Source organism: Labeo rohita, chromosome 4, assembly GCF_022985175.1.
Source record: "Labeo rohita strain BAU-BD-2019 chromosome 4, IGBB_LRoh.1.0, whole genome shotgun sequence".
NCBI classification, from domain to species: Eukaryota; Metazoa; Chordata; class Actinopteri; order Cypriniformes; family Cyprinidae; genus Labeo; species Labeo rohita.
Window position 1 is genome coordinate 43,792,630 of NC_066872.1, and position 27,868 is coordinate 43,820,497.

Here is a 27,868-nt window from a genome sequence, read left to right on the forward strand (position 1 = left end):
GATTTAATTGATCTTTTAATGAAAATTATATTTTATTTTTGGCATATAAAGGGGATTTACTATTAAAATGTAAAACATGGAAGAAATATTGTGTGAAAAAAAATTATTCATTTTTATTAATTAATAGTAGTAGTAGTAATAGGCACGTACATTATACTGAATGATGAATAAAGTTAAACCGAACTTTTATTTTGACGGGTTGCCGACTTGCCGTGAATACCTTTACATTTCTGTGTATATATTTGACGCTTGTTTTACTCAAATAGTAAAAACAGTGAAATGCTCATGAAGTGGCTAATGTATTTATGCCTTCATTTAAGTTTAATGACCAAGTTTTAATTTGGCCATACAAAAAACTTTCGGGGCTCGAGCCCCGAATGATTAGCCCTAGCGACGCCCTTGGGATAAACTACACGTTTTTGGCGGGGTTTCAAATTAATTAGTAAAATTAGCATTCCAGGGGATAAATATTGATCCGCGGCAACAGTATTAAAGTAGCCTAATTCCGCGGGAAAACCGCGGACTTGGCAACACTGGCTCACACAATGTAAACAAGCCATTGAGCTAATTGAAAACATTAAGCTAATCGCTAATTTTCGACTTAATGTTTTCCATAATTTTGACTCAGTGTCTCAACTAGATGAATAAGTTTTTTTAACACTATTTGATTATAAGAAACATACACATCAGTGACCGTTGTTGTTTACTGACGCAGCCAATGACAGTGAAGCGACGCAACTGACGCAGGTAGGTCACATGACTATGAAAACATCACGAATGTACATTTAAAACACATTCATATTCACACGTTTGCAGTATTATTAAACATACTTTTTAACGGTCACTAATTAATTACTCAAAATAAGTACCTACACAGAGAGTAAGCGAAAGCGATCATGAATCGGTTCACTGAAATGAATCGTCTGAAAGAACCGATTCGCGGAAATGAACAGACTTCCCATTACTACTCACCTGAGGTTGTTCCTGTTTACAGCTCTTCATTGAAGCATCAGATTAATGAATACATTCACAATATAAGACCTGCCTAAAAATAACAGGAGATCCTACAACATATATTTGGCTTTTCTGTTATTTATTTACACGAACATTTGTAATACAGCACCTTCTAGAGTTATAATAAATCCATTTATTTATATATTCATTAAACAGGAAAATGTTACAGTGATGTAATAGTGAAGTGCAGTAAAGCTGTATTGCTATTTGCCAGGAAGACTCTAATCAGCTACGTAGTTGATTATAAATGTTGGTTTTTGTTTGTATTTTATTTTTTATTATTATTATTATTTAGTTAGGTAAATATATGAGATTGAGACTACTGTGTCATACATAGGGTCAAAAATGCATAGAAATAAAAATAAAAACAATACGCTGCATGGTTAATACTTTTAAATGGCTTCATAAGGTTGGAAGTTTGACTGTCTGAGTGCATGATGGGATTGTCCAGATCTTTGGACAATCCGTCTGGAGATCCAGTGTGAGTGAAACAGCAGGTTAAGACATTTTAGTGATCCATCTGCAGCATTAGTCTTGGTTAACAGTCAGTCTGACAGTGCTGGAATGCTCTGGATGTGTGTGTTTGTGTGTTTGTGTTTGTGCTTGCAGCTCAAATGGCCGCTGGGTTGCAGAAGACTATGATTACACACTTCAACAGCAGTGCAAATAGAAAGAGACAATTAAACAGTGACGGTATCTCGAGAACAAAATCACGCATGCAACATTCCCATCCGACGAACCGTGATAATCTGAAACGAATGTACACAGAGGTAGTTTATGGCATTGAATGAATATGTTTTTGAAGAGTAAGGCTTAAAATAGGATACATAAGCTTACTGCATCTTCCAAGTCCAGTTTTCAGTAACTCAGTTTCAGGATTTTAAAGGCTTTGGTAAGTTTAGCCTGAATGTTCTAGTTTAAATACTAGTTTAACGCTATTAGGCAACACATGTAATATGCTGTTGATTATTACAGAGAATAATTTCAACTCATCCTTCAGTTTGTAAAAACAACCAGAAATTGCATTTATAGTAATGAGGTTAAAATCAAAGTAAAATACAAAATTAAAATTAATTAAAAAAAATAAAAAATATATATACATATATATATATATATATATACATAATTATTCAAATAAAAATTATTCAATGACAATAAAAATCATTATTCAAATAAGTTGCAATAAAATGTTTCAATTAAATTAAATGACAAAATTAAATAAAAATATTAAAGAGTTATTCAAAGTTTTTACTTTTTAATTTTTAAATAAAAAATGTATTTAAAAGTAATATTTTTAAATATTTAGCTGTAAAATAGAGATCATAATTATAATTATTATAAATACTACAATATCACATTTTAAAGAATTCTTAATTTTAAACTAAAATTAAATACTACAATAAAGTATAATTATTGTTAATTGATATATATTAATTTAACGTTTAATTAATTAATTATTAATGTAAAATTTTATTAGATCAGTTCATATTTTTGTGTCAATTTTATAGAACACTATTTACCTCTATTTTAAAAATAAAAATTGAAAAAATATTACTTTTAAATACATTTTAAGTACATTTATATATATAAACGCTATATATATAAATGCTAAATAGTCATTAAAAAATAATAAATATTCACTTTTAATTTTTACTTTCTTTTACATGTTTTAATATTTTTAACTTAACTCATTTAAACTTAATATTTTAAAATATTTAACTTTAAAATAAAGATATAATTCTAATTATTTTAAATACTACAAAATTTCATTTAAAAAATACTACATTTTACACTAAAATTAAATACTATAATCAAGTATATTTATTGTTACATGATATTTACTTTTATGTAAAATTTTATTAGATCAGTTCATATTTTTGTGTAAATTTTATAGAACACAATTAACTTTAAAGTTAATCAAGGTCCAGTGTGTGTGATTTTGTAATATAATTATAATTATTATCTCTATTTTAATGCTAAATATTTCAAAATATTACTTTTAAATACGTTTTAAATCTTAAAACTATTATTATTAAAATTATTATTTATAATTTTTGAATAACCCTTTAGCTTCATATTTATTTTATATATATATATATATATATACACACACATACAGTAGTTTAAGTTATTTTCTATAGTAAGTGTCAGCATGATGTTGTCTATAGATCTTTACTTGTTTTTAACCTAGAACATTCGTATTTGGTCTTTAAAGTTTTAATTTAACATCATAATTTACCATTAACTATTGGAGCATTTTGATTATTCCATCGTAACAGTGCTAGCATCAGTATTTGCACGGTTTAATATTCATTAAAAACTTCTCCGTCCTCATTCCCTTAATATTCAAGCGTCCACATTCTCTAACATCCGTCAGTGATTGTCCATCATCACATTCAGCTGACAAAACTGTGAAACATGAACACTTTCAAGTAAGCGTGTACAAAAGTGTCATAGGCAAAAAGCTGCTGGACAAGGATACAAATGTACAAGTGATCACATGACCATGATGTCAGAGCATCATGTGATCGGGTAGGCATTCAGGACCTGTGTTATACTTTGGTTTGTGTCTCTCTGCCGTCAACGTAGTGTGTCTCTATCTCACAGCGGCCAGTGAACACGTTCACGGTGTGTAAGGTCGCGGGCGTGAGGCACTCCTGTGGTGTTTAAGCTCCAAGCAGGCCTCAGATCTAAGCTAGGGGAGGCAGGAATCAAGGGGGAAAAGCTTCAGGGTACAGAGACCTGGGCAGTTAAGAGGGAAAAGTAATCAGACTCCTTTTGCTGTTGTTGAATCCTGGAGAATCGCCATTACTGTCCATCTGCTGCTGGATTAACCTGCTGAAAAACAAACTGAGATAAAAGGAGAAAAGATACAGATACAGCTAGTAAAGTATCAGATAGTTTGCAAATAGTCTTTTGCTCAATTTAATTCATCCTTGCTGAAGAAACATATTAATGTCTTTAAAAATAGGTTATACTGAACAAAAAGCAACTCCATACTTGGTTACCTGTAGGTTAACAGGGTCCATTGTGTTTAGTTCTTGGTGGCGCTGTGGCACTGAGGCAGGAGGAGGCTGCTGACTATCTAGAAGAGACTGACAGATTAGTTCTCCCACAGCTAGAGGGCAGAAGAGAGCAGCGGAACAAGAGCAGCACAGACAATAAACAGGCTGTGTCCCAATTTGTGCCTACTTTTGAGTATGTAAAAAGACAATATACTAGTACTGGGGTGTATCATTTTACCTGGACGCTGCAAACTCTTGTTGTTTGCGTTTATGTGTAAGCATTATCATCTAAATGCATTACTACACAAAAAAGTGTATATGTAAGTATTTTATAGTAACCAAGGCTGCATTAATTTTATTAAAAATACAGTAAAATAGCAAAATATTATTGTAATTTATTAAAACTGTTTTCTATTTTCATATAGATTCAAAAGTAATTTATTCATGTGATGCAAAGCTGAATTTTCAGCATCGGCACTTCAGCATCATTGAGGGGGTGAAAACTTTTATACAAAGAGAGCTATGGTGCATCGAAGACATTTATTGCTATAGCAAAGTCTAACAACTCCATACTGACAAAAACAGTTAAAACCAGCCTAAGCTGAATGGCTGCTTTCGGTCTCCCAGGCTGGTTTAAAGTGGTTTTGGCCACTTTTTAGCTGGTCAGGCTGGGAGACCTGCTAAAAGACCAGCCAAAGTTAAACCAGCTATTTTCAGCTTAAACCAGCTAAGACTAGACAACCAGCCTAGGCTGGTTTTAGCTGGTTTAAATATGTTAATCATGCTAGCAACATGGTAGTAACTTGCTAATCATGTTACCAACATGCTATTGACATGCTAATCATGCTAACAACATGCTAATAACAAGCTAATTATTCTAGAAACACACTAGCAACATGCTAGTAACTTGCTAAATTGCTAACAACTCCTAGTAACATGCTAACTTGCTAACAACATGCTAATAACGTGCTAATCATGTTAGCAACATGACATTAAAATGCTAATCATACTAGTAACATGCTAGCAACATGCTAGTAACTTGCTATTTATGCTAACAACTGCTAGTAACTTGCTGATCATGCGAGCAACATGCTAATTATTCTAGAAACACACTAGCAACATGCTAGTAACTTGCTAATTTTGTTAACAATTGGTAGTAACTTGATAATCATGCTAGTAACATAATAACTTGCTAGCAACATGCTAATAACTTGCTAGTCATGTTAGCAACATGACAATAACATGCTAATCATGCTAACAACAAGCTAATAACATGCTAATTATGCTAGAAACATGCTAATAACATGCTAATTATGTGAGAAACACACTAGCAGCATTCTAGTAACTTGCTAATCATGTTAGCAACATGACATTAAAATGCTAATCATACTAAAAGCATGCTAATAACATGCTGATCATACTAGTAACATGCTAGCAACATGCTAGTAACTTGCTATTTATGCTAACAACTGCTGGTAACTTGCTAATCATGCTAGTAACATGCTTGCAAGTTAACACGTTACGAGCATAATTAGCTAACAACTGCTAGTAATTACTGCAATAATGCTAACAACTGTAATATATGCTAACTTGCTAACAAAACATGTTAATCATATTAGCAACATGCTAGTAACTGGCTAATCAGGCTAAGGTTAGAAACATAAGAGCATGATGTTAATTGCATGCTAGTAATATGCTATAATGCTAGCAGCATGCTATTAACATGCTAATTATGCTAGAAACATGCTAGTGACTTGGTAATCCTGGTAACAACTGCTAGTAACTTGCCAATTATGCTAGTAACATGCTACTAACTTGTTAAGCATGTTAGAAACATGCTAGCAATACGCTAGTAACTTGCTAATCATGCTAGAAACATGCTAATGACTTGCTAATCATGTTAGTAACTGGCTAATCATGCTAGCAATATGCTAATCATGCTAACAACATGCTAGCAAAAAAGCTAGTAACAAGCTAATAATGTTAGAAACATGTTAGTAACATGTTAATCATGCTAGAAACATGTTAGAAACATGCTAATCATGCTAGCAACATGCTAGCAAAAAAGCTAGTAACAAGCTAATAATGTTAGAAACATGTTAGTAACATGTTAATCATGCTAGAAAGATGTAAGAAACATGCTAATCATGCTAGCAACATGCTAACAACATTGTAATCAGCCTATAAAAATGCAAGCAACAAGCTAATCATGCTAAAACATGCTAACAACATGTTAAATCATGTAAGCAATGTGCTAAATCATGATAGCAACATCAACTTTCATACTTTTACAACAGCCTAGGTTTTCTCAAGCCGATTCAAAGTTCTTAAACCTTACTCATCTAGTTGTTTTTCTAGTATTATAATTCAAGACACAAAATATGCGAATTGGGACACAGCTTTTACTTACCTCACTATTGCAACATACTGGCTTTAGCACCATTAATGTCAAACCGGTTTCTATCCTGGTTTTTTGCCAGTCCTGTCAGCTCCCAGTGAGCTGGTATTCTTACATGTCAACCACCTAAACCAGTTTGGACCAGCATGAACCAGCTAGAAACCAGCTACCATGTTCCAAAACACTCCTCATGTGGGTGCATTTTCTAGAAGGTTCCTTTAAAATATTAAGATTTACTGTTGCTTGATGCTTTTACCATTGATATAAAAACAATTCCATTTTCCATCTCCTGATATAATGAGGACGCAGACTCAATCAGTGCATTTATACCTGTTATTTACAGTATATATGAAGAATATACAACATTACGGTCCAGTTCACAACAGACACATACAGTGTTTTCCTGCAGGCCGTGTACTGTATACACATGCATATGACAGCAGACAGGGACATGAATAACAGTCTGCCCTCAAAAAGTGTTTTGCATTTGCACAAAGTGGCTGTTTACAGTAACACACAGTAGAAAACACATTCATCTACGACTCCAGCTAGTGCAGACGGTCGGAGCGCAACACGTCATGAATGAGAGAAAAGCAAAGAGAAAGCGATGCAGGAAGCAAGAAGCATTTGACAGGTTCCCTCAAATTGGACGTGGGTCTGAATGAGATGGCGAGACACTGGCTTTTTAGATTTTGGAGCGGTGATGATCATGTGCAAACGTGTTTGTGTGCTTCTGGCCTCCGGTGCGCGGGTGCAACAGAGAGGAGGTCTCACATGGTTTCTGTCCTGATTTGAAAACAACAGCCCTAAAATTGCTTCATCTGATCGCAGATAATTACATAAAGCCCTCTGTATGAACCAAAACAATCGATCAGTCCCAGATTTGACTTCAGTGCAGGAAATCCAGCAAGAATAGAACAAAGATGCTTTTTTATATTTTTAAAGCTCACCACCTACTTATAGTTGTAATATTAGATCTACAAGTCACAAACAGAGCGCTAAACTAAAATTTACACTCAATTTCATGCAATACTGAGGCCTGTGAGAGCAATAATGAATTAAACACTGAATTGGGATCAGAATGGGGTCTTTCTACAATAGCGGTAACTTTCCATTAGAATTATTTCAATTATTTATTTTTTCATTATTTTAAACTCATAATTTGAAACTCAAGAAACAAATCCAAAATAGTAAAAACAAATTCATATACAAGTTATTAGAGCTAATTAATAAAAACAATGAAACAAAATTAAAAACAAATATTTTAGTTACTTGAAATAAAATAAACATGAATTAAAATAAAAAAAAATATAAAGAACTTTTTTATTATAACTATTTATAATGTTTATATATATGACATTTCCATTAGAATTATTTAACTTATTTTTTCATTTTTTTACTCATAATTTACTGATACTCAAGAAAAAAAATCAAAAATAGCAAAAAAATTTATATAATTAAAAAATGAAACAAAAAATAACAATGATTTTTGTTACTTAAAATAAAATAAACATTAAGTAAAATATTAAAATAACAATAACTAAAATTGAAATAAAAAAATTAATGAAAAAAAAAACCACACACACATATATAAAGTTCTAGTGTAAAAATATATAAAATATAGTGTAAATATTATATTTTTTATTTATTACATATAATGACTTATATTTTTACACTAGAATTAAATACTATTAAAACTATTTTGTTTTATATAGGAAAAATCTTAGCAATTGCAGAAAGACCCATTTTTTTTAAAAAATAAATATTTGAAAATGTATTTAGCAAAAACCAGCAGTTAAAAAACGGCATGCGGGGAAATCATGGCAGGCTTGGGTTGAGGGATTGATACCTGTCAAATGCTTCAAGAGCTGTGTGATGTGTTCGTGTGGCTCTGATATGGCTCTAGAAAGCCAGTGGTGCAGCACACAAGACGTTTAACGGGAAGACACAGGCACCTCTCATGAAACACAGCGATATTTGGACAGAAAAGACGTTTAACAGATGTTTGGGCCCATGCACGTCCCTCTCTAAGTGCGTTTTGACACTTCCTGCGCTATTTGGCAGCTTGTTATTTGGCTGTGAGTTTTGTAGTATGGTGTTTTGCCAAAACGTGAATGTGTAGGGGTAAAAACAAACGAAAACATCAATGCAACTGATAAAATGAGAAAAAAATGAACACTGACTGGACAGGACGTGAGCACTGCAGATCATATGTGCTGTAAAAAAAATGTTGCAATGTTATTGGCCACCTCCAGACAGCTGACAATGAATGATATTCCCTGAGAATTTAGTCGTTTGCATCATTTCATCATTAACATACATTCAGTGCAGCGTCACTATCGCATTTCTGTAAGCTCTCGAAACATTAATGATCCATTCTGATCTTTACTGCAAATTAAAATGGTGTCTTGTATTTCTATAAACGTGACTCAACAATTTTTGCACATTCACCATTACATGGGCTGCGCCCTTTTCTGTTATACTGTTTATCCACTGGATGGCACTGTGACTATGGCTATGTTTGGAACAGCACACTGCAGTATGCACACTGTACACAGTATGTAACAGAAAACACAGATGGCCTGCTACATTTGCCAGCTTTCATAAGATTAAAAGGAATAGTTGACCCCAAAATTAAAATTTGCTGACCATTTGCTGACAATTTTCTCACCCTCAGGCCGTCCAAGATGTAGGTGACTTCATCAGATTTGGAGAAATCCAGCATTACACTGCTCAATAATGGATCCTCTGCAGTGAATGTTTTTTCTTTTTTTTTGCCTATTTCAGTTAATCATAAAGTCATAAAACTATCGAGCTAAACCAGTAGTAGTACTGACAGTGTTGTGTAAACATGGCTAAAGATGCAAAAAGAGGAACAGATGAGCCAAATCATTTGAGTGAGTCATTTATGCTGGAACCGCTTCAACTGATTCAAACTCGTGACTTCTTTTCATTTCACAAGCACAAACCAGATCAAATTAAAAGAGCTATTTATTTTTTTAAATTTGCCATTGCTTGTAATGATTTTAAAAGCTTTTAAAAAACACTGCTTTGCAACATGATTTATTGTTTCGAAGCACTCTAATCAGATTGTTTTTCTTGAATCATTTGATTAAGATCGGGCTTCAAATCTAGTATCACAAATTATTTGATTCAGATTGGGACTTCGGAGTGAGTTTACAAATCATTTGACTTAGATCAGAACTTTGCATATCATGAATCATTTGATTCATTTCATAATTGAATCATTGATGAATCATTCCACAAACTGATTGATTCGCGATTCGCTCCTGGTCTGAAATGATGGTTCGCAAATCATTATTTAGATTTGGACTTTGGAGCGTGGATCATGAATCATTTAGTTAGATTTATTTCAAAAAAATTTTTTGGAGCGGGTTCGCAAATCTTTTGCTTTAGATTGAAACCTAGGTGCGCAAATCATTTGATTCATATCAGGACTCCAGAGAGGTTCGTGAATCATTTGACTTAGATCTAAACTTTGCGTATCACAAATCAACTGATTTAGATCGGAACCTCAAGTCGCGTATCACGAAACTTCAGAGATTCGCGATTCATGAACCGTGTTCCGAGTCCTGGTCTGAAATTATGGTTTGTGAATTATTATTCACGACTTCGGTGCATGGATCATGAATCATTTGATTGTGATCAGAACTTTAGAGCATGCTCGCAAATCTTTTGCTTTGGATTGGAACCTAGGAGCATGAATCACGAATCATTTGATTCAGATCGGGACTTCGGAGTGGATTAACAAATCATTTGACTTTGACAAAACTTTCCGTATTGCGAATCAGTTGATTTAGATCAGAACCTCAAGTTGCGAATCACAAATCTTTTAATTTAGATCGGAACTTCAGAGCGGGTTCTTGAATCATTCCGCGAACCACACTCAGAGAACTGCGAAATCATGGTTTGTGAATCATTTGATTTAGATCAGGACTTCGGAGCATGGACCGTGAATCATTTGATTTAGACTGGAACCTATGAGCGCGAATCACAAATCATTTGATTCAGATTGGGACGTCAGAGTGTGGATCATGAATCATTTGATTTAGATTGGAACCTAGGAGTGCGAATGGCAAATCATTTGATTCAGATCAGGACTGAGTGGTTTCACAAATCTTTTTTTTGAAAGTTTTTTTTCTTAAACACTAAAAAACATAAAACCATAAGTGAGATCTTTGATTGAAGTCCTTGAATATAAAAAAGTAGTGCTTGAAAAGTCCTTGAAAGTCCTGGAATTTTATTTTACAGTATCTGTATGAATCCTGTTGTAAGAAACAAATCCATCATTGAGATGTTTTCACTTCAAACTTTTGCTTCTGACCAAAATACGATTAGGAAGCATTATTATAGATTGTGGACTCGTATTATGGCCAGAAGCAACAGTTTAAAGTTAAAACATCTCAGTGATGGATTTGTTTCATATAAACATAATTGATGGACTGGAGTGGTATTGATTAGTTGTGGATTATTGTGATGTTTTTATCAGCCGTTTGGCCTTTCATTCTGACGGCACCCATTCACTGAAGAGGATCCATTGCTGAGCAAGTGATGCTACATTTCTTCAAATCTGATGAAGAAACAAACTCATCTACATGTTAGATGGCCTGAGGATGACTAAACTATCAGAAAACAACAGCAATGTGCATTATTTACTACACTAGTATGCTATTCCAAACATAGCCATCTTTCTCAGATACTGCAATCGGCATTTTACATAAAATCTTAATTGACTCTCTTAATTGACAGAATCACACATTCACCCTGAAACACACCAACAAATCCGACAAACGTTAACATCCTGTTGAATCTGTCTTAAAGTCCCCTCATTTGTGTACTCGAACAGTCCACGTGCGCTCAGAGATCGGGACAGAGAACACAGTGTCCTGAGAACTGATCAACAGTCTCTTTTGAAGAAGGCCGGGCCACTTGTGCTCCATTAAATCCCTGAGTAAAAAACGAAAACCCAAACATTCAAGCACAGAAACCAGTGTGTGTCCTCCTCTCTGCGGCACCCGTCAATAGCGGGGATGCTGGGAGCCGTAGTTTCTGGGATACAAAGGGCTGTAGTTGGACGAAGGGGGCATGTAGCGGGACGTAGAGCGCAGAAAGTGGCTGGGAAGGGGGCGGGACTGGATTGAGCTCCACAGGGAGCGGCGACTGGCCAATAGGGGCGAGCGGTAGGGCGAGGAAGGGGCGGAGCCTGGGGAGTAGTGCGACTCGCTTGCATAGCGACGGGCCAGGATGGAGGTATGAGTAGGTAGGTTGGCGTAAGTGTGCGGTTCGACGACATATGCCCGGACGCCCATCGTCCAATGGCGGTAGGGGGTGGTTGGGGGCGTCCAGGAGGACGATGAGGATGATGCGGGAGATGACGGGGCCTCCAAAGAGGGCGGGCTGTTGGGGGCGGACGGCTGGATGGGTGTAAAGGTGGGTGTTGTGGGCGAGGTGATGGCGGCTGCCGCCGTAAGGACCTCGGTAATTGTCAAAGGGGTGTCGGGGAGGGGCGGGATTGGCGTTCCACTTACTTTGGGCGTGCTGCTCCTCAGCCGGGACGGTTTTCCCACGCGGGTCCGGTGTGACTGCTCTTGGTCAAACTCCAGGTCTTCTAGTTTCTGCGTGAGGGCGAGTTTTTGCTGGATGGCCATGCGGAGGAGAGAGTTGAGGGTCTTTTTCTCGTCCTCCGCCGCAGCGAGTTGTCTCTGCATCTCGTCCAGCTGAGACACATACTCATCACACCTGATCGGAGAGAAAGGAGAAATGTGACCCTGGACCACAAAACTAGTCTTAAGTAGCACGGGTATATTTGTAGCAATAGCCAAAAATACACTGTATGGGTTAAAATGATTGATTTTTCTTTTATGCCATAAATCATTAGGATATTAAGTAAAGATCATGAAGATATTTTTGTAAATTTCCTACTCTAAATATATCAAAACTTAATATGCATTGCTAAGAACTTCATATGGACAACTTTAAAGGTGATTTTCTCAATATTTAGATTTTTTTGCACCCCCAGATTCCACGATTTTTAAAATAGCTGCATCTCAACCAAATATTGTCCTGTCCTAGCAAACCATACATCAGTGGAAAGCTTATTTATAATATATTTTTATTTGGTTTATTTAGTAAAAAATATAATAATAATAATAGAATTTTTTTCTAAAATATTTTTTATTTTTATTTTACAGTGAAATATTACTTCATTTATTAGAAGAAATAATAATTGTTTCTTATGTTTGATATTTTTATTGAATAGTTGTTGTTGTTGTTATTAATATTATTTTATAGTCATATTGTTGTATAACAAAAAGGTCCAAGTAATAATAATAAAAATAATAATAATAATAATAACAATAAAAATATTTTTCCATGTGGTTTTCAGCTAAAAAAAACACTTTCACATTGTTTAACATTTGAACTGGTGTACTGTAAAATAAAAATATCTTTATAATTATTATTTTTTTATTGTACAGTGAAATATTACAATAAGAATATTTCTTGTTTAAATTTTTAATTAGTAGTAGTAATAATTTTGTTATTTTACAGTGTCAGTAGGATTTTTCCTCTGTTGTTAAATATCTTTATTTTGTTTATTTAGTAAGAAGTATTATTATTACATTATTATACTGACAAAAAATTAAAATATACAGTTGTACTACAAAATTATTTTTCTAAATAAAAAATATATTTTACAGGAAACAATATTACTTTATTTATTTTAAAATAATTGTTGGCAGTTTTACAGTGACATATTACAGTAGGAATATTTATTATGTTTGATATTTTTATTTAATAGTTGTTGTTGTTGTTATTATTAATATAATAATATACATCATATTGATGTATATTAAAAAAAAGATATTTCCATGTAGTTTTCAGCTAAAATAAGAGTTTTCACATGGTTTAACATTTGAACTGTTGTACTGTAAAATAAAAATAATATTTTTTTTTTCTATAATACTTGTTTTTTTATTGTAAAGTGAAATATTACAGTAGGGATTTTTCTTGATTAAATTTTTATTTAGTAGTAGTGATTTTTTTTTTTTTTTTTTAATTTTTCTTATTTTGTTAAATATTTTTATTTAGTTGTAAAAAATATTATTATATACAATATACATATATATATTTTAGATTTTTCCACATTATGCATCTCTAATTAGTAAGCATAAACTATTGTGTGCTGTGAAAACTCAGGTTGACTCATTATTCAGTCATCTGTCCACCTGGTTTTGCTCTCAACAGCAAAAATAAACCAAATCACAGATGAAAAAAAATGCTCATCTTGTCAGATATTGCGTCTGCTGCAGTCTCCAAGCTCGTATATGATGCTGTCAGCATCCTGCACCAGTTAACGTTGTAAAGCAATGTTGGAGAACTAACTTAAATACAATTTCAGCAGCTTGATAACTGAAAAACACTACAGCTTTTCCCGTAACAAGCAACTTTTTTCAACGAGTAGCTGCGTAGTGCAACAAAATGCTATTTTTGCACTTTGTACTGTACACTTTCTCCTAAAATAATGATTTATTAATCATTAATGAAATAATGATTGACTCTCACCGTGTGGCAAACATGGCTCTTAGTGAAGAGAAGGTGGCCGCATCCTCTTTCAAGGCCTTTAGCTCGTTCCTCAGCTTCATCATGGTCTCCGTCACCATGGTCTTCTCGTTCTCGTATTTACTCTTCAGATTGGCCAGAGCCACCTCAGCCGTCTGTGAGCATTACAACCAACATTACGTCCAATAAACAACTAGTTCTGCCAACAATAAGTTAATTAAGCACTGCTGATGTAATACAGAGCATATAAGAAACCACTGACTCATTGCAACCAATTAAGGTGTTTTCTGAACAGAATTCAATTAGATTTTTCTAACTCAAAACCACTGTTACACATGGATTATAATAGCAGACCTGCACAATATCATGCATTTTGATATATGGGACATATTTACCAAATAATTGCTGTTTAAAGGCCCAATTCTTGAATCTGACTTCTTTCAATGAACTGTTGTCGTTGCAGTAACTAAGAACTCCTCTTGTGTGTGTTTGCACATAATAATGGATGTAGTAATTACTTTGCGGCCCACAGAGCACAGCAATTTCCCTCAGGTGTGGGATCTATAAATTGTAACGTCCATTAATCATCTCTGGCCTGGAAGGGTCATACAACATGCTTTGTATCACACAGTGGCCAACAAGGAGAAAGAAATCATGTGTCGGATAGAACAGTCCCTTTTCATCAGCGTTTCATTTTACTGCCTATATATCAAACGCCTCTGTCGAGGTGCACTGCACCGCCTCAAATGCCATGTTTACAAGGTACCGGAGCTTTTAGAAAGAACTAAATGCTAGATTTGCCAATATTTGCCAGATTAGTTACTCAGTTTGGTTTAAAGCACTTGTGTTCACAAAGTAAGTAGACTTAAAAAGCAACATTGCATGTCATGAATTAATCAAACCACAAAATGGTTGACCTTTTAGGGAGACACAGATCATTTGTGGTACAGAGGTGTAAAAAAAAAAAGGTCATTTAACAGTCCAATCAGACGGTCTATATTTGTCCAAGAGGACATTTCTTGACTAGAATAAGTAGCAAAATGGATTAGACTTTACGCTGAGTAAAAAATCTTTGTATGCAAGACTACTGTAAGGAAAAGATAGCAAATCATGCGAAAACGTAACACTGAAGTTACAGAGCAACATTAATGAGACGTCAGAATATGCCCAAATTCAAGACATGTGGACATAAAATGTATAGATTTATTTCACTTCATATAGTTTCCTTCAAAAAATTGCGATCATTACAAATGTGATATTTATTTTTTACTAGAGATCGACCGATATATCGATTTCCCGATATTTTTTCCCGATATTTAAGCATTTTACCATAATTGGTTATCGGTTTTGTAATATCGGGTTCACCGATAAACGCCGCCATCTTGTGGGTGTTTTGAGAAGCGCGCCTGAGGGGAGACCCAACAACAACGGCGTGCAAAGGTAAAGCATAGCCTACTTTCTTGCTTTGCTGTAATTAGTAATATGAAGTTTAAATTTAACATGAAAGACTGCTAATTTTCAACACTTTTTAAGATGACTGAAAGGAGGAACAACCAAAGTGAAGTATGGACTTACTTCACTTAGTCACTGATTTACTTTATGACAGTAAATAAATATCGGTTCTGCATATCGGTTATCGGGGACATAGTTATGCAAATTATCGGTATCGGTTATAAAAAAAAAAATCAATATCGGTCGATCACAACAGTTCAATAGACAAGAATTAAGTGACTTACGTTTTAGACACTGTTTTTGCTTTATTTCGCCAACACAGCCACAGCACTGTTTTGCGTCACTGAGCAACATCATGGTGTTTTGTTACTGAATGATTCCGTTAAAATGATTTGGTTCAGTCGCAATGACTCACTTATTAACTGTGACTTACTGACACCTACTGGCGGTTTTAATTACACATTTAAAGTATCTTTTTTATTATTTACGTAATTTTAAATATCAGTATTGACCATTTTATGTCTAAAATATCAAAACATTATTTATGCATTTATAACTGCAGGTTCAATGCATTCATGACCGATCCCAGCCGAGAAAGAAGAGTCTTATCTAGCGAAACGATCAGTTATTTTAATAAAAATAATACAATTTATATACTTTTTAATGTCAAACGCTTGTCTTGTCTCACTCTGCCTGGACTGGACTTTCTGGTTTGTGACAGTTAGGGTATGTCGACAAACTCCCATCTCACGTTCTCCCTCAACTTCAAAATCATCCTGTATCGATGTTTTACCTTTTTCGTTAAGAGTGTTTGATCTTCTTTGCATGTTCACTTTGCAAAGACTGGGTCGGTACATCTGCAGTGATGTAGGGTGCTTTTAAAATGATTTTTTTTAAGTTGAGGGAGAAAATACGATTGGAGTTTTTCAACATACCCTAACTGTCTTGAACCATAATATACAGAATTCACGAAGAGCAACATAAGATTAGCATTTGAGATTAAAAAGTATTTAAATTGTATTTTTTTAATGAAAATAACTGATCGTTTCGCTAGATAAGACCCTTTTTCCTCAGCTGGGATCGTTTACAACCACATTTGGGATCGTTTGAAGCCGCATTTAAACCGCATTTTGGAAGTTCAAACTCGGGGCACCATATCAGTCCATTTTATGGAGAAAAATGCTGAAATGTTTCCCTCAAAAAACATAATTTTTCACAGCTGAAGAAAGAAGGACATGAACATCTTGGATGACAAGGGGTGAGTCTATTATCTGTCAATTTTTGTTCTGGAAGTGGACTTCTCCTTTAACAATGTTCTGACCTTTCTGGAACTTGAATGTGGTAGGACCCTTGATGTCTATGGATGGTCCGCTCTCTGATTGATCAAAAATATCTTAACGGGTGTTTCTAAGATGAACTAAGGTCTTATGGGTTTGGAACGACATGAGGGTGAGTAATTAATGACAGAATTTTCATTTTTGGGTAAACTATGCCTTTAGGTTGATAATCTTACTACTCAAGGCTACTGTAGGTGAAAGATGTGGAAACGTAACAGTTTTACCAAGAAACGTATCTACAGAGTAACATTAATGAGAAGTCAGTGAGTCTCAGTCAATGTAAAGACTCCCACAGTTCAATTCTCTCAGGCCTCATGCCAATCAATAGGATGCTGGGTAATAAATTGAGCTGATTAGCCTACCTGCTTGTTGGCTTTGAGCACAAGGCGCAAGGTTGCGATCTGCTCCCTCTTTGTGCTCAGGAGAGACTTGAGCTTGAGAATCTCCTCCATGCAGGCCTCCTTGTCCTTGTCCATCAGCGGGGCGAGTTCACTGGCGGCCGCTCTCTGGCGGGACAGCTGGAGTGAGCGGTCCACCGCTTTCTGCAAGTGCTTGATCTGGTCGCGGATAATGGCGTTGAGGTGGTGGATGTTGGTGGGTTCGCGGCGGAGGTCGGAGCACGTGGCCGACTCGGGTGCTGGGGATGACGAGGACGACGATGAAGAGGCACTAACAACAGGCGAACCCAGCGGCGTACGGACCGGGCTCTGCTCAGCAGTGAGAGGTTCTTTGGATGGTGAGTCCGACGGGCTGCGGGACTCGGCGGATGTCGCGGCGTTAATCGCCGCTAAGCGGCGTGCGAGCCGTGGGGTCAACAGCACGCGGTGGTCGTCCTGCCCCTTGGGCATGCGCGTCGGGGTCCGGCCCTGCCGGTAATAGTCCAGCGTAACGCGGTTGGGTGTCTCATTGTTGCACAGGCAGACGTGGTGGTAAAGTTGCGCTAACTCCTCACTAAATGTCGCCAGCTCGTCTTGAGCATTTCCCAGGATTCCCTGCGTCTCCAAAGCCGTGTTATTGGCTGCCCGCAGCTGGCGCTCCAGATTCACCGCCTTCTCTCGGCTTTCCCTGCAGCTGCGCTCCAGTTGCGCCACTTGCGTCTCCAGCCCTTGCATCTGCACCTTGCCCTGCTCCTCCGCCCGCACTCTTGCCTCCACGCACTCATTATATCTATCCTTCACCTCCTTAAGCTCCGCCTTCAGTCCGACGACCTCCGTCACAGCCACCCTGTATTTACATTGCAGCAATTCCAGACTCGGGCCCTCCTGGACACCAGGGATGCATGTTGCCTCCTCTTCTTCGTCCTCCTCTTCCTCCTTGTTTTCCTTGCTGCTGCGCTGGCGGCGAAGTTTTCGGAAGCGTTCGCCCAAGCGAATGTTCTTGTCGTGCTGCTCCGTCAGCGCCCCCTGTGTGTGACGGAGCAAAGCTTGTGATTCCTGCAAGCTGTTGAGCAAAGACGCTTTTTCACGTTCCACCTGCGGCACATAAACAAGCCAACAAGTTCACATGCTGGCTGAAATCTAGCTGATGATGCTGGTTAACCAAAGTTCACATACACCTTGCAGAATCTGCAAAATGTTAATTTTTTACCAAAATAAGAGGAATCATACAAAATGCATGTTATTTTTTATTTAGTACTGACTTGAATAAGATATTCCACATAAAAGACATTTACATATAGTCAATAAGAGAAAATAGTAGTTGAATGACCGCGTTCAAAAGTTTACATACACATGATTTTTAACACTGTGTTGTTATCAGAATAATCCACAGCTGTGTTTTTTTGTTTAGTGATTAGTTGTTCCTGAACAGTTGAACTGCCTGCTGTTCTTCAGAAAAATCCTTAAGGTCCCACAAATTCTTTGTTTTTTCAGCATTTTTGCGTTTTTGTACCCTTTGAGGTGCATCTTTTCACATGGAGGACAACTGAGGGACTCATATGCAACTATTACAGAAGGCTCAAACGCTCACTGATGCTTCAGAAGGAAACACGACGCATTAAGAGCCGGGGGGTGAAAACTTTTGAACAGAATGAAGATGTGTACATTTTTCTTATTTGCCTAAAGATCATATTTTTTCATTTAGTACTGCCCTTTAGAAGCTACAGAAGATACTTACATGCTTCCCAGAAGACAAAATAAGTGAAATTGACCCTGATATTCAAATTCCAAAAGTTTTCATCCCCGGCTCTTAATGCATTGTGTTTCATTCTGAAGCATCAGTGAGTGTTTGAACCTTCTGTAATAATTGCATATGAGTCCCTCAGTTGTCCTCAGTGTGAAAAGATGAATCTTATAATCACACAGTCATTGTGGGAAAGGGTTCAAAATACAGAAATGCTGAAAAACCAAAGAATTTGTGGGACCTGAAGGATTTTTCTGAAGAACAGCAGGCAGTTTAACTGTTCAGGACAAACAAGGGACTCATGAACAACTATCACTAAACAAAAAAACACAGCTGTGGATCATTCAGGTAACAACACAGTATTACGAATCAACTATTATTTTCTCTTGTGGACTATATGTAAACATATTTTATGCGAAATATTATTTTCAGGTCAGTACTAAATAAAAAATAATTTGCATATTCTATAATCCCTCTTATTTTGGTGAAATAATTAACATTTTGCAGATTCTGCAAGGTGCACGTAAACTTTTGGCTTCAACTGTATCATCATACTTTCCTCAGTTGATTAATCACAGCACATTAATACTGGATTTCTCTTTTTATCACTCCCTCTCAATATACATTGCATATAGATTTCTGGCTATGCACTGTAACTAAAATATATATGTGCATTTTGGATGTTTTCTTGCACTCCAAATAGCCGAATGGTTTCGCTAGTAATGCCTTGTCCTAATCCAACGCATGTAAAGGAGTATTTTATTGCTATGGAGACTTAATAGAGATCGGCTTGATTTAATTAGCTCTGTCTCATATGTTTCTACTAAAATGAATTTACAAGCAGCATTTTGCACCGTTAATGCATATTTAATGCTTAACATGGATGCATAGTTCATATGCATATGACTCAAATGAACTTGCACTAGAAACAGTGATCTCTTGTGTCAGGAAGGATATAAATAAGCCAGTAGCATGGCCCATTAGCGTGTATGGTGGTCTCATATTTCATCCCACGACACTGCAGCATCCCGTTGTAAACAGAACAACGCCTAAACCAATGCAGCAGTCGTTTCTATTCTACTATTTAGGATCTTGAGCATTAAAGATGAGTTTAAAAAGCTTTGAAATATGGGAAATTACAAGAAAAAACAACTAATGCTGTATAAAAATGAATGCATGCTGATAGATATGTTTATATACGTGTATGCTGTTTAAATATTCATTATATGGGTGTGGTCAAACATACCATAAGCCCCGCCCCTTCACACTGACCTGCTGAAGCTGTTGTCTCAGTTTCAGGATTTCCGGTCCATTGAGCTCACTAAAGAGGTCAGGGGTCAAGATTTCACTCTTTCTCAATCCTGGCCTGAAGTCTCCGTTCAGTCGGCTTAGAACTGAACCCGTCGCGCCCTGAAGCAGATGCCCGTTGCATTTGCTACCGTCCTCGCTGCTGGGCGATGTGGCGGCCGTCGGGGTGGCGCTACCACTAGGTGGCGCTGAGGTCAGGGCGATCAGATGGGCACAGCCTGAGCTGAAACCCCCGTCGCACACGGTCAGATGATGTGCTAATTCTTTACGCAACGCATACTTTTGTTCTCGCTCGCTTTTCAGAGAATCCAAAGCCTCTTCTAACTGGCTCTCAGAGATGTCCTTCAGGCGCAGCGCATCTTCTAATTGGCTGTTGAGCAAGGCTGTTTCCTCCTCCAGAACTTTGATTTCGTGCTTCAAGCCTTCATATTCCACCTGAAAGAACGGAGAGTCATTTCTGGAAATATCTGAGACTGTTTCTACATAACCTGCCACAAACAAATATGCATAAAGATCTTTGTTTTGCACCTAGTTTGAGAATATATTGTAACATTTTAAGTAATATAGTGAATTTATTGTGGTCAGAAATTATTTAAATATAAATTTAAACATAAGTATAATATAACAATAAAAAAATGTAAGTATAAGAATAAATTAAGTTTATAGTAATTAATTGGTCAGAAGACATTTAAATATCATTTTAAATAAAAATATAATGTAAAACAAAAAATGTAACGCTTATAAATATAAGTTCATACATTTATATAAAATAAATAAAATGCCTAGTAATCAATTGGTCACTACAATCTAAAAAAAAAAAATAAATATATATATATTTATAAGTTTATAAGTTTATACATTTACAAATAAATAAAATATGTAATAATCATTTGCTTAGATGTTATTTATATATCGATTTAAAATAAGTATAATATAATCTAAAAATAAAAATATCTAAAAATAAACTATATATAAATACTTATAAATATAAGTTTATAAATGTTTATGAAATGAATAAAATTCATGGTAATTAATTGGTCAGAAATTATTTAAATATCAATTTAAAAATAAGTATAATATAATCTAAAAATAAAAAAAAAAAACCTAAAATAAACAATATATAAATACTTATAAATATAAGTTTATACATTTATATAAAAATAAATAAAATATATAATAATCAGTTTGTCAAAAGATAAAAATAAGTATAATATATAAAAAAAAAAAAAATAAACAATATATAAATACTTATAAGTTTATGTATTTATATAAAAATAAATAAAATATAAAATCATTGGACAGAAGTTCTAAAATAACATATATTAATACTTATAAATATAAGTTTCTAAATGTATATGAAAATAAATAAAATTATAATATAATAATTATTATAGTAATTATACTGTAGTAAACAAATGGTCAAAAGTTATTTAAATATCAATTCAAACAAATATATACATAAAGTTTATGCACAAATATATATAAGATTTATGGTTATCGATTCACGTGATGTTTATAAATTTAATAATAATACTTTATCATATAACAATATAAAAATATAATTTATTTGAGATGGATAGGGAAAATTAAGTTGTTAGAAGTAGTAACATTTTGTTGCATTGCATCATTGCATAAAATAAAATCTAGCTAGTTTTATATCAACTAATTTTATGTTTGGTGACCACATTCTCAACTTACGTTATTGTTTTTTTGGTCTGAAACCAGAAAGGCCAGTGCAAAGACATTTTTTCCCTCCTTTTCTTTAGTCGAAATGCGCAGAACTGTGCTAGATTGCTTACCAGAAGCATGTCGGTGTGAATAGCGTAATTGTAAGCGTGTTTACCTGGTTCTGCTTGAGCGTGGACACCAGTTTCTGCAGCGAGATGTTCTCCTCCTCCAGTTCGGTGTAGTCTTGCAGTAATCTGGCCTCTCTGAATTTATACTCCCTGATCTCCTCTCTCATGCGGCTTCTCTGCAACTCCAACATCTCATTACTCTGAGAGACACAGAGAAAAAAGGGCAGAGCTGTCAAAACCGGTCACGCTTTTAAGCCTATAATCGATTTCTGCAGAGTTTCTGACCTCTCTCAGCTCCTGTAGGATGCTGCCGAGTCTCTCGTTCTCGGCCTCCGTGCAGGACGCATGCGATCTGCTGCTCTTCAGCTCGGCCTGCTGCTCCAGCAGGCGACCCATGTAGTACGCTTCCTTAGTGGCCGACTCCTGCAACAGCGTCTCCTCGTTGGTCTCCCCGTCTTCAGCCACCTTCCTTTGGGTGGTGTACGCCTGGCTGAAAGCCTGAGGATGACAGAGAGGAATGAATTGTAAATTAAGCAGTAGGTTTGTGCATTAAATACATGGAGGAAACATGCAGGATGCATCACAGTTTGTACCTTAAACATAGTATATAGTATGTGAGATCAGAATCAGTGCATCCCAAATTACAGTGCATTTCCTAGCTAACATTTCCTAGAAATCCTTGTAATAAGGAGTTTTTCAGTTGTAAAATAATGGGAAGGAATGCAATGGCAACAATTTTCAATCTAAAAGTGGAATATTAATTGACAAACAAGTTTGAAAAACTTCATTATTTTATTAAATATTGTCTTTTTTTTTATTTAAAACATTTAAATATTGTCTTTCAAATTTAAAAATGTACCTTCTTAAAAGTCTATTAAACTTGTGATCTGAAAGCAGAAATACTAGCATTGTCTATGTTTAATCAATGTCATTTTAGTATTTTATATTGTTATATACTTTTATATTTAGTATATTTTTATATTTAGTAATTTTGTAATGTGCTTGTCATTTATATATATATATATATATATATATATATAGTACTATTACAGGGTTTATTAAAAATTATTATAATAATTATATTATTTTTTTCAGTTTTCATTTTAATTTCAGTTAAAGTTAATTAATAATTTTGTAATTATTTTGTTTGTTGGTCACTTAGTAGACAAGTAGTAGAGTTTATATATATATATATATAAACATTAATTAATGTAAAAAATTAATTAATATAAAATTTTAATTAATGTTTATTTTATTTCAAGTAACAAAAATATGTATATATTTATCTTTTATATTTTATATATTTATTATATTTTTATTTTTTGAATTCGCTTTAATTTTTAATTTTATTTATTTAATTTAAATTTTATTTTATTAATGTTGCCTTGGCAAATAGTTGAAATAATAATAAAAATGTTATTCGTATTTTATTTGATTTCAATTAATGTTTATTTTATTTCAAGTAACAAAAATATTTATATTTTTATATTTTTATATTTTTAATATTTAATATATTTATTATATATTTATATTGTGAATTTGCGTTAATTTTTAAACTTTCAGTTTTCATTTTAATTCAAATTTTAGTAATTTGTAATGGGCTTCTGTCATTTTTTAATTATATATATATATTTTTTTTTACAAGTACTATTATAGGTTTTATTAATATTTTGATTCAGTTTTTATTTTATTTTTTTAAGTTTTAATTTTAATTTTAGTTATTTAATAATTTAGTAATATTTTTGTCACTTTATGTTATTTTTCCCATTATTTTTTATTTTAGTTTTAGTTATTGTTATTTTAATACTCCAAGTTAAACTAAATTAAAATAAGAAATGCTGCCTTGGCAAATAGTTAAAATTATTTAGTTTTTTTTTATGATTTTACTTAATGTTTCTTTTATTTCAAGCAACAAAAATATTTATGTTTTTAATTTTAGTTGCATTTAGTATTAATCAGCTCTAACTCAAATTATTTTATTTTATTTCAGTTAACAATTAACAACATTTATAGTTTTTTAATTTTAGTTTTAGCTAAAGTTTAGTTTATAGTTTAGTTCAAAAGTGAAGATGTGAACTGCAAGAGTCACCGATTCGGTGGCCTCGTGATGTGAGGTGAAGTTCAGGCAATATTGCCCATGATCCTGAAGGCGTGAGAGGAATAAACGACAGCGGTGATCTCACATAAGACACTGAGAAAATCAATGCAGCGCTCAGCCGAGAGAAGCAGAAGCTCATAGTGTGAAAAATCAATTAGGAGGCGTACAGGAGCTCAACGCTCCAGGTATGAGGGATGACAGGAGAAATAACAGACTTACGGAGCAGTGCATCATGGGACAGAACTGATAACAGCGTTCAATAGCACGACAGGAGGCAGAACGACCGTTGTATTTGCTGAATGTCCATTTAACGTCACGGTCAGTCGGCGTAATGGAGAGAGAGCCCAATGAGTCTTATTATGCGCTCGGAGGGACGTGTGTTCTCCCCGCATGGATGGAGAGCGACGGGGCCTTTCGAACAGACGCCACTGGGGTTTTCCATTAGCTGGAAATTTAATCAAACTCTCCCTCATGGTCAGTCAGGCCTGCTGTGCTGGGAAAACTCGGTGGTTTTTACACTCGGGTGAGATTTGTGGTTGAGAGTTGTGGTTGAACTCTTGGAGCATTTAGTGAACTCACTATTACTATTGCGCAAATCATTTTAATAAAAATCTAACCTTTGGGACCAAATTTTCCTTTGAAAACAATCATTACATGTAGACCTCTTACTACTGGACAATTTACTGAGGTGTTGAGTCCAGGACATGGCAAAGGATGTTAAATTAAGCTAGTTATTTAAAATAAATAAAATAAAATGGGGTAAAACTTGCTTAACATAATGTAGTTATGAAAACATCGAACATATTATAAAATCTGGGACACTTTATAATATGGTCTCATTTACTATTGCATTATCTAACATTAATTACCAATGAGTAATATATTATTTATCTTTTTATACTTTACTTATTAATGTTTAATAGCAACAAATTAAATAATAATAAGAAAATATAATTGTTCATTCATGTGAGATAACAATGCATTAATTCATGCTAATAGATCATGGTCATTATCATTAAATAATAATAAAAATATTTTAAAAAATGTCATTATTTGAAATAAACATTAACTGGCATAAGATAAAACAAAATAAAATAAAATATTTCGAAAATAAAGTACTAAAATAAAAAAAAAAAGAAAAGAAAATTAAACTAAAACTAAATGAAGAAATAAATAAATATTAATATCTAATTTTTCATTTAAGTCTAAGTACTAAAATAACTAAAACTAAATAAATAAATGAAAATTAAACTAAAACTAAATAAATGCATAAATAAATATAAGTATAAATATAAATAAATAAAATAACTAGAACTAAATAAATCAATGAAAATGAAGCTGACAAAAACTTTAATTGAAAAACTCATTTTCATTTAAGTCGAAGCACTAAAATAACTAAAACTAAATAACTAAACAAAAAGTAAACTGACTAAAACTTGAATTTAAAAAAAACTAATAAAAATTTTAAAATAGTTCAGCTATCTCACTTTCATGTAAGTCGAAATACTAAAATAACTAAAATTAAATAAATAAACGAAAATTAAACTAAACCAAATTAACTAATAAATAAATAATAATTAATTCATGAAAATAACTAAAACTAAATGTATAATCAAAAATTAAGCTGGTCTTAAGCTATCTTATTTTCATTTAAGTCAAAGTACTAAAATAACTAAAAATAAATAAATGAAAATTAAACAAAATGTAAATAAACAAACTAATAAAATAAATAAATAAAATACCTAAAAGTTTAAAACTTTCATTAAAAAACTAATAAAAATGTAAAAAAAAAAAAAATACAATATTATAAAATATAAAAATAAATGAACTGAAATAATAAAAGAAAAAGATAAATTGTTGTTCATTGTAAGTTCATGTTAAGTAATGTAGTTAACTAATGTTAACAAATGAATCTATTTGTAAAGTGTTACCAGAAAGTTATATTTAAGAAACCCTAACCCTAACTAGTACCTGTCTGTGACAATGTAGCAACTGCCCTAGTTAGTTAAAACCTAGTTAGAAATGACTTGAACTGCACAGATGTGATGTTAAATGCTTTGCAGCAGTGAATTATGGGAAGCCTCACCATATGTGATTGAGACAAGGACAGAAAAGACAAAATATAGATTATGCCGAGCAGGCATGCCTTAAGACGTCCTCAGGTGTCTCGTGAGGCTATATTTCAGTAACATGGTGTGACTCTTCCCTGTGATATAATCAGTGACGCACTGGGCCTTTATCACAGGACTCTTATCACGCTTTATTTATTCCACAAATCAGTAACTTGATTGCAACTTGATTGAGGCCTTGTGATTTGGAATAAGCACAAATTAGATAGATGGTTGTTGATTGTTGAGGGTTGAAAGGTTGAACATTTTAGCTGGGCCGAGACCAGAAACCAAAAGCATTTGTTAGATAATAACATGCATTACATCACAGCATGTTTTTTTTTTCCTTAGAAAAAAAATTGAATGTCATCCAGTTATTGTTTACATATTCTGTTGTAAGATTCTCTTCTGCCAACAACAGTTTGTGGATAATATTTAACATTGCATGTGCAATAATATTTAGTTAATATTAAAGCATCGAAAGCACTAATCAGCACCGTAGTATTAACTTAAATAATTAATTTGAAAGTAATGAAAGCAGTCACGATTCCAATTCAATTCGGGCATGTCGAGCAACCGGCAAAATACTGGAAGTGGCGCATTTTTAGGCATTATTAGATATTTCTAAGGCTGCATGATATATTAAACCCATTTAGAAAATCATAATAAAGCATAATACTATTGTGAATTCACAAACATGCGTGAATGCGTGTAGGTTACGTAACTTACGTGCGTCTCAGAGCGGCTCCATTCACAGTAAATGCTAACGTTACTCCACACAAACAGTTGTTATTTAATCTCAAAATCCATCTCTGCATATTGTTGTGACATCGGGTTTGTTATAATGTTCATCTGGGCACGCAACGAGTGCCATTTCATCAGATTTGTAAGGTAAATCATGTACAAACATATGCCACAGCTTGTCAATATGCTAACTGTTCATCGCGATTTCAAAATAAAAGCTCTAACACTCACTGTGAGTTTACATTTTGATGTCTTCATATTCAAGTAATGACAGTGGCTGTAGCATTTCTGTCATAAATAAATGGCCAAATATTAAAGACTGAGTGGATATTTTAATTAAATGTTGTTTAGTCAATATTAAACAAGGATTAGATCGCGCCATAAAGTGTAAAAACAATCGCCCTCTGCAGGCATTTGTTATAATGCGTAATGTACGGTAGTTCTGCTGTTTATAATACATTATGTAGTTTTGTTCAATAAAACCAGATTACTTGCTTTTGGTACTTTATTTGAACCAAATATTATTGCCTCATTGCTGTTTATATGTATTAAAAAGTCATTTTAAAGGTTGTTGTTTCCTTAAAAAATTTTTATTTATATATATATATATATATATATATATAATTATTCAATTAATCGTCAGAATAATTGACAGATTACTTGATTATGAAAATAAGTGTTATAATAGCCCTAAATGAAACAAAGATAAACATATAAATATTAGATTACTATACTGTAAATATTAAAAGTTGAAGCAAAATAGAAACATAAAATGGCAAACACACAAATATAAAACTGAAAACATAAAAATATAAGCTAATTCAAAATATTAAAACTAAAATATCACTTTGCATTACACACTAATGCTGTCAAACGATTAATCGTGATAATCGCATCCAAAATAAA

The 27,868-nt window shown here is 33.9% G+C and overlaps 1 protein-coding gene across 11 annotated transcripts in view; it reads right to left on the reverse strand.

The window, feature by feature from the left end:
* Positions 1-2,682: 2,682 nt before the first annotated feature.
* Positions 2,683-27,868, reverse strand: part of LOC127164369 (protein bicaudal D homolog 1) — a 34,683-nt gene continuing 9,497 nt past the window's right edge. For 2 of the 11 annotated variants that reach the window (XM_051108285.1, XM_051108281.1), the window contains exons 2-9: positions 22,298-22,510; positions 22,060-22,212; positions 20,181-20,651; positions 17,150-18,259; positions 14,002-14,153; positions 11,967-12,177; positions 4,023-4,099; positions 2,683-3,864 (exon numbers count right to left, since the gene is read on the reverse strand). In XM_051108285.1, the coding sequence (XP_050964242.1) occupies positions 4,049-4,099; positions 11,967-12,177; positions 14,002-14,153; positions 17,150-18,259; positions 20,181-20,651; positions 22,060-22,212; positions 22,298-22,510 (2,361 nt within the window). In that variant the 3' untranslated portion in view covers positions 2,683-3,864; positions 4,023-4,048. Of the gene's footprint in view, positions 3,865-4,022; positions 4,110-8,000; positions 12,178-14,001; positions 14,154-17,149; positions 18,260-20,180; positions 20,652-22,059; positions 22,213-22,297; positions 22,511-27,868 lie in introns of those variants that run through there. The other 9 variants (XM_051108278.1, XM_051108277.1, XM_051108276.1 and 6 more) reach the window with 7 other exon arrangements.